At 41.8% G+C, this 14040-nt stretch overlaps 1 protein-coding gene across 2 annotated transcripts in view; it reads left to right on the forward strand.

Annotated features, from left to right (window-relative positions):
* Positions 1-14040, forward strand: part of Agbl4 (AGBL carboxypeptidase 4) — a 1202140-nt gene that overhangs the window by 1141178 nt on the left and 46922 nt on the right. For both annotated transcript variants that reach the window (XM_055628940.1, XM_055628941.1), the window contains exon 10: positions 12116-12268. In XM_055628940.1, the coding sequence (XP_055484915.1) occupies positions 12116-12268 (153 nt within the window). The remainder of the gene's footprint in view (positions 1-12115; positions 12269-14040) is intronic.

The raw sequence follows: 14040 nt of genomic DNA on the forward strand, positions 1-14040 counted from the left end.
GATAGGCAGGGTGTCTTTCTTTCCACAGAAGGATGCTTTACTTACCTCAACTTGGTGAACATGTTCTCCTCCAATTGGCTGTGACTCAGGAGTTACTTACTCTGAAAAGTCTTTCCAGATCACTTATTCATCAGCCACATGTCCTCCTGAGCTTTGTACACTTTACTCAAAACAACACCTGAAAGGCTTGTATATACCAGATGAGTATGTGGATCCCAAACAGTACTATAGAAGGGTAAGAGGAATAGGGAAAAGAGTACAGAAGGAAAGAGGAAATGTGCAGATAGAGAAACACAAAGAGCAAGGGGGAAAAAGGAGAGGAATACAGAATAAAGGAACAGATGTTGGAGCCCTGCCTGTGCCCTTCTGCTCTCCCTTTCTCCTCTCCTCCAGCTGACTCTGAATGAAGCAAGACATCTTAGTTTCCCTAGGATAAAGCCCATCATTTCAGGGGCTTGTGAGATGGCTCACGGATTAACAGTGCTTCTTCTCTTACAGAAGACCCATTCCCAGAACCAACATGGCGGCTCACAACCACCCCTAACTCCAGATCCAAAGATCTGACTCCCCCTTCTGACCTCTGCAGGCTCCTGCATGCACATGGCACACATAAACTCACGCACAACTACACATAAAAGTAATAAATAAGTCCTTATAAAAATATGTCAGACTGTATTTGCTAAAAACAAAAAACAAAGTCTGAATGCCAGTACCATGAACATTTCTTTGAAAGGTGGTATCATGGGCTCTGCCAAGTAGGAAGACTATGGCAATGTGAAATTGACTCAACAACCTTCTTGAACCAGGCTTTCCCCACAAGCCATGCCAAGGAATTGGACTCTGCAGCTATGTCTTGAAAGCTAGGAGGTGGGGGAGGGACAGCACCACTTGTCCCCACTTAAAAGCCAGAGGATAGAGGACTGCAGCAAGAAAAATCAAATATCTGAAGATTATTGGACACCTGGAGCAAAAGGTGTCCTAAGCCTGTCAACAAAACTTGTCTCAATTGAAGTCTAAAATTGAAGTCCAAAGAGGGAAGCTACTCTTTGTTCTCAGAGCAAGTTAGAAGGAAAGGCAAGATGAGTTTTCTGGCAAAAGAAAGAAAAAGAAAAAAGAAGGAGGAGGAGGAGAAGCAGAGAAGGAGGAGACATTTCCTAAGAGCCTACTGTATACCAGCACCTCCAACACAGTAGTTAGACATCTGTCCTTACCCCTCTAGAATAGCTGACAGCCTCCTGCAGTAGTCCTCCCGAAGGATCAAGGCCACAGCTATTTATTGAGTGTCTAATATGTACCCAAAGGTGCCCTCGTTTCATTACCCTTTGTTTTTTATTGAAGCAACATTAACTTTTAATTATCAAGTTAAAATGTCCCTTAACTCTCATGGGTTTATATGTTATGGCTCAGTCTTCTCTTAGGTGAGAGTTCCTTATTTTGCTTCATTTTCCTACTCAAACTGCAGCTGCCCCAAGACAGTCCTGGCACTCTCTCTGCAGTAACAGGCAGGTAGGGTGGTCCCCGTGGCGGAGAGTCAAGCAGAGGCTTTGGATATAATGAGATGTGAGTTAGAATCCCAGTTCAGCCCTATGAGGTCGTTGTGAACCCCAGTCTCTGCGCTCTTACTGAGATTATGGTCTGTTTCCTTTGTGGATTGTTGAGAGTTGGCTGAGCTAATTGTTGTGAGGATGGCTTATAAACTATACAAATGTGCAAGATACTGTTCATTGTCACAATAGATTTGCCATTGAATAAGGAAGAGATTTACGCTCATCAAAGCTGGGTCCCCAAGCTCCTCTCAACTCTGTGCTGCTGTAGCTCTTGCCCGTCTCCTTCACTCCTTCAAACTGTGATCCCACATGTAACTTCAGGTAAAATGTCCATCTTTCCTACAAGGTTTTAAGCTCCAAGAAAGCCATATGCCCTGTGCCAAGTACAGCACCTGTGTGTACATCAGTACGTAATTGAAAAGAACATATTGAGAGTCTAGAAACTTCCAGACATTTTGTTAGGCATAAGTCAGTTACCTCATTTAACTCCACATAATTCTATATGTTGGGAATTGTCATCTCCATTCTCTGGAGGGGAAACAGAGAATCTGAAAAGGAAACTGATTCTACCGGTCATCAGGCTCACCCTTGGTGAAACTGATACTGAAGGTCGAGTCTGTAACCCCTCTGAACCACTCTGCTGCCATGGCTGCCCTTCTGTGAGCATTGTCTTTGCCATAGCCATCACCCAGCCGTTGGTGTGGAGGAGGAAGCAAAAGTGCGGAGGTCCTACTTAACCTTGATGGCCTGTTACAAACCCACCCATTCTGTACCTGCCTCCTGTCTGTGCTTCTTTCTCTAGGATCATGGGTAAAAGAGGAAAATGGAAGCAAGGAAAGGCTCTTTCTTCCTACTAGGCCAGTCATGAGTCCCCCTAGATGCTTAGAAGGATGATGTAGCAGCTTCTGAACTTACATGCAGATCTGACTTTTCATTTGCAAGTTAGACAGTAAGAGACAAATTGGGGGGCGGGAGGGGGCGGAGTCCTTCTCACCTTGTAGTGACTGGGGCATTTTTTTTTTTTTCTGCTTGAAAACATTGCACTCACAGATTACCCTGGTCCTGAGTTTATTTTTCTGAGCCAAAAGGAGTTCACAGATTCAGAGGCATGATAATTTGAGATTAAAAGCTCAGTCGCTTGTCAGAAAGACTAGGGTTTTTTTTCTCAGTGTTAATCACTTGCAAGTTTCCCTTGCCTGGGTTTTGCCTGGCAGCAGGGCTTACCTCATATATTGTCATTAGAGCGATGGCAGGACCAAACACAGGAAGCTGTGTGAGGGTCACTGAAAGCATGGGCTGTGGAGCTAGATGGCTTGGGTGTGATGTGGGACCCTGCCCCACCCCTACATGTAATTTGATCTCAGTTGCTGAGTTCCCTCATTTGTAAGTAAGTGTTTCTATCTGACAAGTCTGTGCCAGGAGTGGCCAGTATCTCCCACGTAGTAAGTTTATGTTGTTATTATACCCTCAGCAGCTCCCCAGTGACTTAGCACAGTCCTGACGTGTGCAGTGGCCTGCCACTCCCTTGCCTAGCTGATGCTTGTGCCGGGTGATCCCCACCCACGTGTCAGTCCACCTGTTCCGTTTACCCAGGGGTCTTATGGTGACACCCGGCACATAGGAAATCCATAGTAAAAGTTCTCAAGGCCTAGTTAATTGATTAGTGAGTATTTGAAGGAAAGGACATTTTAAAATCTGTAAGAATTGGGAGAAAGATACTAGTAACTGATAGCATTAAGGGGACTTGTCTGTCAAGAGACTATTTGGGTTGAACAAGTTGTTACCCAGGGAAAAGGAAGGGAAGCGAGGGACAGAGGGTGTGAGAGTGCCTCAGAAAGCGCAGGAGGCTAGGCTAGGCTGCTGGGTGTGAGACAGAGAAAGCAGGAGAGCCCCAAGGTTCTCCTTGGTTCCCTAGGCTGGCTACCTAGATTTTTTTTTTAAGTGACTGTTCTCCTCCTTTGTGGCAGAAACGGTTCAGCCATGTTCAGGGCATCCCTGACAAAGGAAGGTGTCACCAAGTCACTTCAGAAAGTTACACTACACAAGACAGAAGACCTTGACACTGTTTGAGTGTTTGTCTTCTGAGACATGGCCTTGCCACATTGCCCAACCAGGCCTCAAACCTGGTCTCAGGTGAGCCTTACGCCTTAGGATACTGGTGTGTGACACTGTGTCCAGCTGCTTGCTTATTAAGCACTCTTCAGTTTTTCCAACTTTTGGAAATATTTCTACTTTTAAAATAACTAACCAGATGATGTATCAATTGATTTTTAAGTGGTATTTGTTTGTTTGTTTGTTTGTTTGTTTGTTTCCTGAGTTCCACAGGAAACTACATCTTCTTGGGGGTGAATCTTAGCTGGGAAGTTATGAGGCTGTTCTTGAACACTTCTCACTCCTGTGCACACACCCACCTCGAAGCCCCTTTGTGCAACTGAGGCCAGCTGTGCCCAGATATGGAGTTCTTCAGCTCGGAAGTGAGGGAACCTGCCCTTGGCTATTTTTAAGCCGTTGCTTACTAAACTGCAAGCTGCTGAGAACAGAAAAACAAGAGACAAGAGCCTTGTAGTGAGCCACCCTGGTTTCTGTCTCACTCCTCACTTCACTCATCTGCAAAACAGGAAATTCATTCTCCTCAATCTATCATTCCCAAACCCAGCTTGCTCCTCATCTCTACTAAAGCCCCTCTGACCTTCCCTGGATCTTTCTGCATTTGGCTAAATATGTGATAAAAATTGAAGCACCCTCCAGTGTGAAGGATTCAATACCATTTCAGAGTCCCAAGCTCAGGTTTTGGCTTGTGCAGAGTGAGACAAAGCAGCTCAGAATGTAGAATAAAAATCCAGTTCCTTCCTCGTGTCTGAAAGAAAGTGAACTCCACACTAAATTATGTTGCAAATATGCCCCAAGGTAGTTTTAATTTTATTGGCACTGATTTTAATTTACTCTTTCGGCCCCTGATTGCAGGATGAGCTGTTGGCTGCTGGAGAGGGGACAGCCCTTCATCACTTGGTTTTAATTAAGGTTCTTAAGTTTGGAAGGAGAGAACAGAGATGTCCCTTCTTCCACTTCTGTTCTCCTTCCCAAGTTATAATTAAGAGCCCTGCATTTGCGATGGATTCTTTGCTCTATGTAGTATAGCCACAGAAAATAAGTTATTTGGTTGCTTAAAACACACACACACACACACACACACACACACACACACACACACACACACAGAAAAAAAAAAACCCAGAAGATGCATTTTATTACTCATTAATTCACTTGCCTGCTCATGAGTTTGTTTTCTCATATCTTCCTTCATCGAGCTTTAACAACAGTCTGTATACCAGCTTTTGTCCTAATCCTATGGATTTTACAAAACTCATACTATATGATCCATGCCCTCAAAGAGTTCACATCCTAATGAGAGTTACAAAGTCATGAAGGGGGCTAATCACTTAGCCTGAGGCGTAAGAGAAGGTATGTGATTAGATGATATGCTACTAGAGATTGAAACCAGGGCCTTGAGTATACTAAGTAACTCTTCTCCTAAGGTACATCCCAACATCTCTTTCTCTTTCTCTTTCTCTTTCTCTTTCTCTTTCTCTTTCTCTTTCTCTTTCTCTTTCTCTCTCTCTCTCTCTCTCTCTCTCTTTCTCTTTCTCTCTCTCTCTCTCTCTCTCTCTCTGTGTCTTTCAATTTTAGACAATATTTCTCTCTGTTACCTGGCTGACTCCTAATTTGTGTTCTTTCCACCTCAACCTCTTAAGTATCTGGGATGACGGATGTGTGCCACCAGAAAAATAAAGCACCAAGATTTTGTACTAAACAAAATGAATAATACTAAATAATACTAACTTTTAAAATGATCTCAAAAAGAAAAACAAAGAAAACAATCTCAAAATCTCAGTGACTTTGATATAGTAAAGGTTCATTTGTGCCTCACATCAAAGTCAGATGCAGGCCTTCTGCTTATTTTCCTGTAACTCTTGATTCAGGGGCATAGGTGAATGAAAATAAGGAAATGAGCATTCCTAAGTATGGGTTCAAGAGAAGGGATTTATTGTAGCTATGAGGGTGAGAACAGCCAGAGACATCTGCAAGAGTCCAGATTGAACTGTGCCCTAAGAGGAGGAATGGGGAGAGTGAGAGAGAGTTAAAGAAGAAAATGAGGTACAAAGAGAGTACATGGTAACCAAAAAAGCATGTAGTCAAAATGGCTGAGTTATATAAAAAAATAGAAGCTGGAGGAAAAGAAATCCAGCCCCACGGCTGGATTGATTTAGGGTAGATAAAGATGATGACCCCAGTGGTTCAAAGTTCTCCAGGTAGCTCCATTTGGCATAAAATGATGAGAACTGATTCTGAAAGCAGGGACCAGATCATGCAGGGTTTTAAAGAACATTCAAGGGATAGAGCTCTATCCTAAGCAATTAAAAAATATATATATATATATATATATATAGAGAGAGAGAGAGAGAGACTAGTCTGAACTAGAGCAGTTAAAGTGTTTGCATATGAAAAGGCCTCTTGTTATAGCCAGAACCTGGAAACAACCCAGATGTCCATCAATGGAGGAATGGATAGAGAAATCGTGGAACATTTACACAACAGAATACTACTCAGCAATTAAAAACAAGGAAATTATGAAATTTTCAGGCAAATGGTGGGATCTAGAAAAGATCATCCTGAGTGAGGTACCCCAGAAGCAGAAAGACACACACGGTCTATACTCACCTATAAGTGGATATTAGACCTATAAGATAGGATAAACATACTAAAATCTGTACACCTAAAGAAGATAAATAAGAAGGAGGACCTGGATTAAGAAGATCAATCCTCACTTAGAAAGACAAAGGGAATGAACACTGGAAGAAGGAGAAAACAGGGAACAGGAGGGCCTCTGAAAGACTCTACCCAGCAGTGTATCAAAGCAGATGCTGAGACTCATAACCAAACTTTAGGCAGAGTGCAGGGAATCTTATGAAAGAAGAGGTAGTTAGTAAGACCTGGAGAGTACAGGAGCTCCACAAGAAGAGCAACAGAACCAAAATATCTAGGCTCATTTCTGAGACTGATACTCTAACCAAGGTCCATTCATGGAGATAACCTAGAACCCCTGCTCAGATGTAGCCCATGGGTGCACTAGTAAGGGGAACAGGGGCTGTCCAAGTGGGTGCACTAGTAAGGGGAACAGGGGCTGTCTCTGACATGAACTCAGTGGCTGGCTCTTTGACCACCCTCCCCACCCTCCGAAGGAGCAGCAGCCTTGCCAGGCCACAGAAGAGGACATTGCAGCCAGTCCTGATGAGACTTGATAAGCTAGGGTCCGATGGAAGGGGAGGTGGACCTCCTCTATCAGTGGACTTGGAGTGGGGCATGGGGGGAGATGAAGAGGGGGGTTGGGATTGGGAGGGAATGAGGGAGGGGGCTACAACTGGGATACAAAGCGAGTAAAATGTAATTAATGTAAAAAAAATTTTAATTTAAAAAGCCTCTTTAAAACAACAAGAAAATATATTAAGATGCAATTATAATTGACTGACTGAGCAAGAGAAGATGAAAGTGTGGATCAGATCTGGGCCTCTCCATAAGGAACTCACAGGAAATTCTTTCTATCACCTAGACTGAGCATACAGTCATAAATACAGGCATTAAGACTCATGCAAGAAGCCATACAGAAAATGAGTGAATTACATTAACTGAGGATGAGAAGAACTATCCATTTACCATTTATTCTTTTATTTTTTCTATAATATTTCATTAACAATTTTATGCGTGCATACAATGTGTTTTGACCACACTCACGCCTGTCTCTTCCTCTAATAAGTTCCAGATCTTTGCACACCTCCTCATTCACTCTTTCTCTTTTTCATAACCCACCGAGTTCAATTCGTGTTCCCTGTGCTCTCATGGATGCAGGACCACCCACTGGAACATGGGGTGACCTCACTCAGAAGCCGTTAACTACCCATAGTGCCTCAGCTGATGTCCTGAGGACCCCTCGCCCTCCGACCCATGCTAGAATGTTGACTGCCTTGGTCTTGTATGGTCTTGAGCAGGTAACCAAGCTTCTGGGAGTTTCTGAGCGTAGAATATACTGTTTTGCTCTACTCCTTCCCAACATCTGGCTCTTACAGTCCTCCTGGTCCCTCTTCCTTAGTGGTTCCTGAAGCTCGGGGATAGTGCAGAGTGAAATAGATGTCTTGGTTGTAGTTAAGCATTCCACACATTGTTTATTTGCACTTTGCACTTTGACCAACTGTAAGTTTCTCAGTCAACAACCACAAAAAAAAAAATGTCTCTGATGAGGTCTGAGAACTGCACTAATCTAGGAGTAGAGAGATGAATTCAGAGAGAAGTTTGAGGCTATGAACAGTTAGCAGAACAATTACTAGTAGGTTCACCCTTGGGGACTGTGAGCTCCTTAACCATGGGTTCTTGGCCAAATTAGCAGTAATACTATACAAACATATATTTCCTTTATGTGAAGTGGACCTTAATACTCCCATAATAATGCCATGCTGGACATATTGTAGTTTGCAGTGTTCGCAGCTGGATAAGTTTATGACTTTTTCCTTCAGCAACCTACATAGCACTTTCTGGTACTATGAAAGCTAGCCAACAGGGACAAAGCTTCCAGCTTGATTTCTCCATATTGTGTGTCCAAATGTTTGGTGTCTTCAGCAATAGAATCTTAGCATCAAGTTCTGGTTGCCAGCCAAGTGCAATAAAATATACACACATACATACATACACACACACACGAATGATGCCTAAGGAATAATAGGTTTCTATATGGCTTTTTCAAACATCCTTGATGTTAGTTATTCCTCTCCCCACTCCCTCCTCTGACATACCCATCGAAACTCAAATGAAAATACTTAAAAGTAAATAGAGGAACAGGAAACAAAAGAATAGTGAAAGAAGTCAAGTCAGAAACTCCAAAAGAAAAGGATGATAAAAGTGATCACATTAAGAAAAAAAAAAATTGAAAGTTCTTTCAAAGAGTGGTATTCTAGTAAAAGTAACATAAAAAGAAAAGAATGACAAAATATTTCATATGGCACATAAATATACAGCTTCTACAAATCAGTAAAATTAGAGAGAGAGCCTAGTAACTCAATTCTAAAATGGTCAAAGAAAATGAAGTTATTTCATAGAAAATGCAAATAGTTCTTACATATATAAAAAGAAGTTTAACTAGATAATAAAAGATAATTACACTAACAGATATTCACATTAAAACTCATCTTAGTTATCATTTCCCACGCATCAAAAGTGGTAAGTTTCACTTCCTTGTGGGGTGCAACCTTGCTGGCCACAGAGGAAGACAGTACAGCCAGTCCTTATGAGACCTGATAAGCTAGGGGAAGATAAAAGGGGAGGAGGTCCTCCCCTATCAGTGGACTAAGGGAGGGGCATAGGTGGAGAAGAGAGAGGAAGAGTGGGATTGGGAGGCGACAAGGGAGGGGGCCACAGATGGGATACAAAGTGAATAAATTATAAGAAATAATAATAATTAATAAATATTTTTTAAAATGGTAAGTTTCAAAAAGTAAAATTGTACCCATGTTGTCAAGGTAAGGAGGCCTGGATAAACTGTTGGGAATATGCTGTCCCTTCTAAGGGAGCCTGCCCAATGTACATAGGATCTTAGTAATTCCATTTCTATGAATTCAGCATATAATTGCATCTGTATAAACTGTTGGGTATGCAGAGTCCATCACCAAATCAGCACTGGTAACAGAAAAAAGACTGGAAACTCCTTATATGTCCACCAGGTAGGGAGTTTACAAGCTACCAAAAAAGAATGAAGTATCTATTTGTTGAGAAAAAAATTACTCCCAAAGTGAAGGAGGGGAAGGGGAGGGAGAAACCAGACTCAAGCCATAAGATCAAAGTGTTACTGTTTTAGAGTGGGGACACTACTTCTTTGTTTACATACAAACTATCCCTGAAAAAGTACGTGCCAACCTGATAGCAAAACTATATGATTGCAGTATAGAGTGGAAAAGGATATTTTTCACTGTAAGTTATTACATGACTTTTAACTTCTGAGCTATATGTATCAATAAATTAAAATTCACCTGCTGGTAATTTGAAGTAAAGCCACATTAGCCACCCAGTGTGAGAATGCCAGATTTGAGGGACAGCTGACAGCACTCCCACTTGGGGCCTGTCTCTAACTCTTGCTCCATCACCAGCTTATCAGGCCACCACTCCACTCAGGGCTGTTCAGAGAAATATCAGAGGAACTGATTTCCAAGGCCTCTGTCTCTGGCAGTCAGAGATATAAATTGTAGTTTCTCCTCACACATTTCTCAACTCATCTGTCTACCTCTTCCTTTCCTCTGCAGCTCATCAAAAGCTCAGAGGAAAAGACAGACAATTGAAGAAAATAAAATTGCAAAGATGACTTTTATGGGCTCCTGTTTGATCAGTGTGTATTCCTCCTCCAAAGCCAAAAATGATGAGTTTAATATCACACAGAGAGCTGCATCTTGTTGCTCTCAGAAGACAGTATATGCTACCCAGAGAACCAGGAGCTCAGCAAGACATAATTCCTCACTCCAACTCTGAGGCAAATGAAAAGACAGTCATCAAGCCCACATTGTAGAAGCAACATGGATTTTATTTGTCAGTAACTTCATTTGAAAGTGTCCCAAGGAGGGTGAATCCTCCCATAAGTAGACAATTCTTCTGTTCCAGGATGACAAACCAGTAGGAAGATGGTTAGGTGACCAGGCTTGGCTAGTATTGGTCACTGATGTTAAGTCAATTTTGTCAGGAGTCAAGAATCCTGGGCATCAGTCCCAATTATTCTCTTTTCAACAGGCAAATCTTTTCAACAATTAAGTTTTTGTTAATCACAGGAGGATTGGTGTGTGTGTGTGTGTGTGTGTGTGTGTGTGTGTGTGTGTGTGTGTGAAAGAGAGAGATTTTCATATATAGAGATTTCATATATAGAGATTTTCATGTATATATATTTGATGTGTAGAACAAGAGAGGATCATTGTATTTGAGAGACACTGAAGATCTAATGTCCTAAAAAAAAAATGCCCTCTTGTTTCTGCCAATCTGTTGTACACCTGGTGTCATCTCCTGTTGTCTTTTTTTTTTTTTTAACTATCATTCTGCTGACAATACTGAGCATCTTGTACTTTAGGCATTAAGACCATATAGACAACTCCTCACTTTCAGGGAACTTAATAAATAATATCCTGTCAAGCTAGGAAGTGTCCTAACTAGGCAAGCAGAGACAGTCTCAGCAATGTCATTTACAGATTACAAATCCTCCCCTGCCATGAACAGTTCTTTTGTTATTGGGGAAAAGATGAGACATCACGAAAAAAAGGTTAAATGAAGGAGCTAATTAAGATTTCATGAGTAAAACTTCTAGAATGGTGCCTAGCATGCCTTAGATATGCATGAAATGATGGCAATATTACTACTGTTTGTTTCCCAGTATAACTTTGAGATTAGAATCAAAATACATATTTTTCAGATTAAAAATACCCCCTACCAAACTATCAAGGGCTAGTGAAGTCAATATAGCCATCACTTCCAAAATAAACTCTAAATATTTGCCCTGAATCCACAAAAGAATGCAGTCCTTACCGTGCCCTCACCAAGGAAAGTTCTCTTTACAGCAAATGGAGACCATTATGGAAAATCACAACCAATGAAAATGCAGCGTTATGGAGTCCCCCTGGATATTTCAACAAAACATTCCAGCACCTAAGGCTCAGGGATCATTGCAGAAGAGGAGGCAGAAATGATTTTAGGAGCCAGAGGTCTCCTAGTAATGTCACAAGCGATACCCGAAAGTTTCAACAACATGACTGCCTAAATGTGAGCTGAACAAGGACAACAGGCATGCTGTAGTGAATGGGGCAAAACCAAGGCTTCAATCCTACACAATGAAACCAAGGAATCCTACACAGGAAACCAAGGAACTTTCAGAGTAGGAAAAATTGTCTTCCCTGGGGAACAGCACACTAATGCATATACATATACATATATGCATGTAATAACAATTAATGAGAAAAAGATCATGTCTTTGAAAGAGAGCAGGAAGAGGTATGTGGGAGTTTTGAGGTAGGAAAGGGAATGGAGAAATGATGTAATTATAACCTCAAAAGTTTTCTTTTCTTTTCTTTTTTTTTTTAAATACTGAGGTTCAAAGTAGAAGCACATTTCTAGCTCCCCAGGGAAAAAGAAAAAAAAAAGCATGAATGCCCAATGTAAATGCAATGATTTCATGGAAGGTATGTTTTATTAATCACATAATAACCTCTCATCACGTCTAATCACGTTGTATGTAAGTAACTTAGTTGAAAATACTACAAAACCCTCATTTCTTGGAGACTTCTAAAAGAGAGATGATACCAGGAGCCCTTCCCAACATTAAGGACACTTTAGTTAAAAACGAACAGAAATTGACAATCACATTGCAAACAGCTGCCAAGTCTATTGACAAAAAAAAAAAAAAAAAGGCCAGTTTAAAAGTGTGCACAGCGTGGCTTCCTTGTAGGCGGTTCTGCAGTCCCAGCCTTCTCATTTGTCATCCTTTCTTCCAACAGAAAATCAGCCTGGAGTTCTATATTGACATCCACGCCCACTCCACCATGATGAACGGCTTCATGTATGGCAATATTTTTGAGGATGAGGAACGGTTCCAAAGGCAGTCCATTTTTCCAAAGCTCCTTTGCCAGAATGCCGAGGACTTCTCCTATGTAAGTCAAAAGTTCTCCTATAGCCAGGCCCAGCCCTGGGCACCTCAGTGCATCTTTCTGTCACACCTTCCTCTCCTCCTTCGGCTTCATTTTCATTTGGCTTGACAGGGTGGTGGTTGGTCTGTCTGGTCCCCTAGTGTCTGTTTAATGAGTCAGACTCCAACATTTACAAGGCAAGGAAACTCATCGCCTGGTCTTCCTGCTTCATGCCTAGCCCCAGTTCTTCCAGCAGAACAATGTGTCTGCTCACCATTCTCATCTTCCATGACTTTTTTTGGCCTCAATTTCTTTGTCAGTAATTGGCGAGTATATTTCTTTTTACCCTGCCCGTACCACAGCTTCCTGAGCAGACATATGTAGCTATAAATTTGAAAAGTCCCTTGCAGGCACAAAAGACCTCAACAACTTCCAGAGACATGCAAGGTGGGTGGGATGGGCTAGGTGGGGACAGTTAGAAATTTTGTAGCACAAATCAGTGTCAGAAAAGAGCAGGGAAGAAGATGAGAAGGGACATCAGCATTCACTATTGGGACATGGGGATGTTTTTACTCATTTTTCCTTTGTTTTGATACTAAACCTCGGAACCTTGTTACTGCCATATGGCCAGTTGGGAAGAGGCCCACAGAGGTCATAGCAATTTTTGAAGCTGATGAGCTGAAAACTCACCTGCTCATTGCCTCAGGCTGGAAATTAGTGAGGATGATGAATTTCTCTGTGTGGTAAGATACACTTTGAGTTACAGTCTTTAGATGGAAGACCAAGAAAATTGGGAGTTATTTAGCACACTCTTTTTTCATGTTATTTTAAAAAATTTTTAATTTATTACAGTTTATTCACTTTGTATCCCTGTTGTAGCCCCCTCCCTCATCCCCTCCCAATCCCTCCCTTTCTCCCTCTTCTCTTCCCATGCCCCTCCCCAAGTCCTCTGATAGGGGAGGTCCTCCTCTCCTTCCATCTGATCCTAGCCTATCAGGTCTTATTACCAAGAGAAACCTATGGACCAGAAAAGTTGGGAATCTACTGTCAAGTCATCTAGAATTTAGAAGGCAGAATCAAACAGATGTCTTCCCATTTCTAGCTATGGGACAAAAGCAGCCATTTGTTTGTGTAGGAGCTTGTATAATTTTTGCTCTGTAATGATTTCAGAGCAAGCTGACACCTCTAGGTCACTGGAAGGTATCCTATAGATGTTGGAAGTGCTCACAGGAGTGATGGTTCCTGGATCTAAGACAAGACATCATCTGGGCCATGTTTCTGGTCCAGGTGATATTTCTGTATCCCAGCTTGCTTGGGATTCTCTGGGCTGCCATCAGGGTCATCTGCCCCAATCTCATTCCTGTCTCTTTCCTGAGTCTCAAGAACTGGCTCTAAAATGGGAGAGGTATATTTTTACCGCATAGATTTCAAGGCCTTTACACTGGAGATTCTATGACTTTTCATAGTTTCCTTCACCTCTCAACCCCTACTTCAATGGGTCCTTTTGACATTAAAACATGATACTACCTTGGGAACAATATCACCGAGCTGGATGTTTAATTCTGATTATGATCACAATATAGTTTCTTCTTGCCCCCTATCTACCTTTCACTTCTTCTCTAACTCCACTCAGATTCCTACAAGTAGCTGTGCCTCACAAACTCATCTGGATACTTTCATTCAGTCACATTTTTTGACCAACCAATCTGCACAATAACTGAGGCAGTGAAGAAGATCCCAGTTGTCAGATGAGGAAACTGAGAACTGGAGGCATAAGATTTGATCAACATCTAAAA

The sequence above is a fragment of the Psammomys obesus genome, unplaced genomic scaffold, assembly GCF_907164565.1.
Source record: "Psammomys obesus unplaced genomic scaffold, mPsaObe1.curated_primary_1811, whole genome shotgun sequence".
Taxonomy (NCBI): domain Eukaryota; kingdom Metazoa; phylum Chordata; class Mammalia; order Rodentia; family Muridae; genus Psammomys; species Psammomys obesus.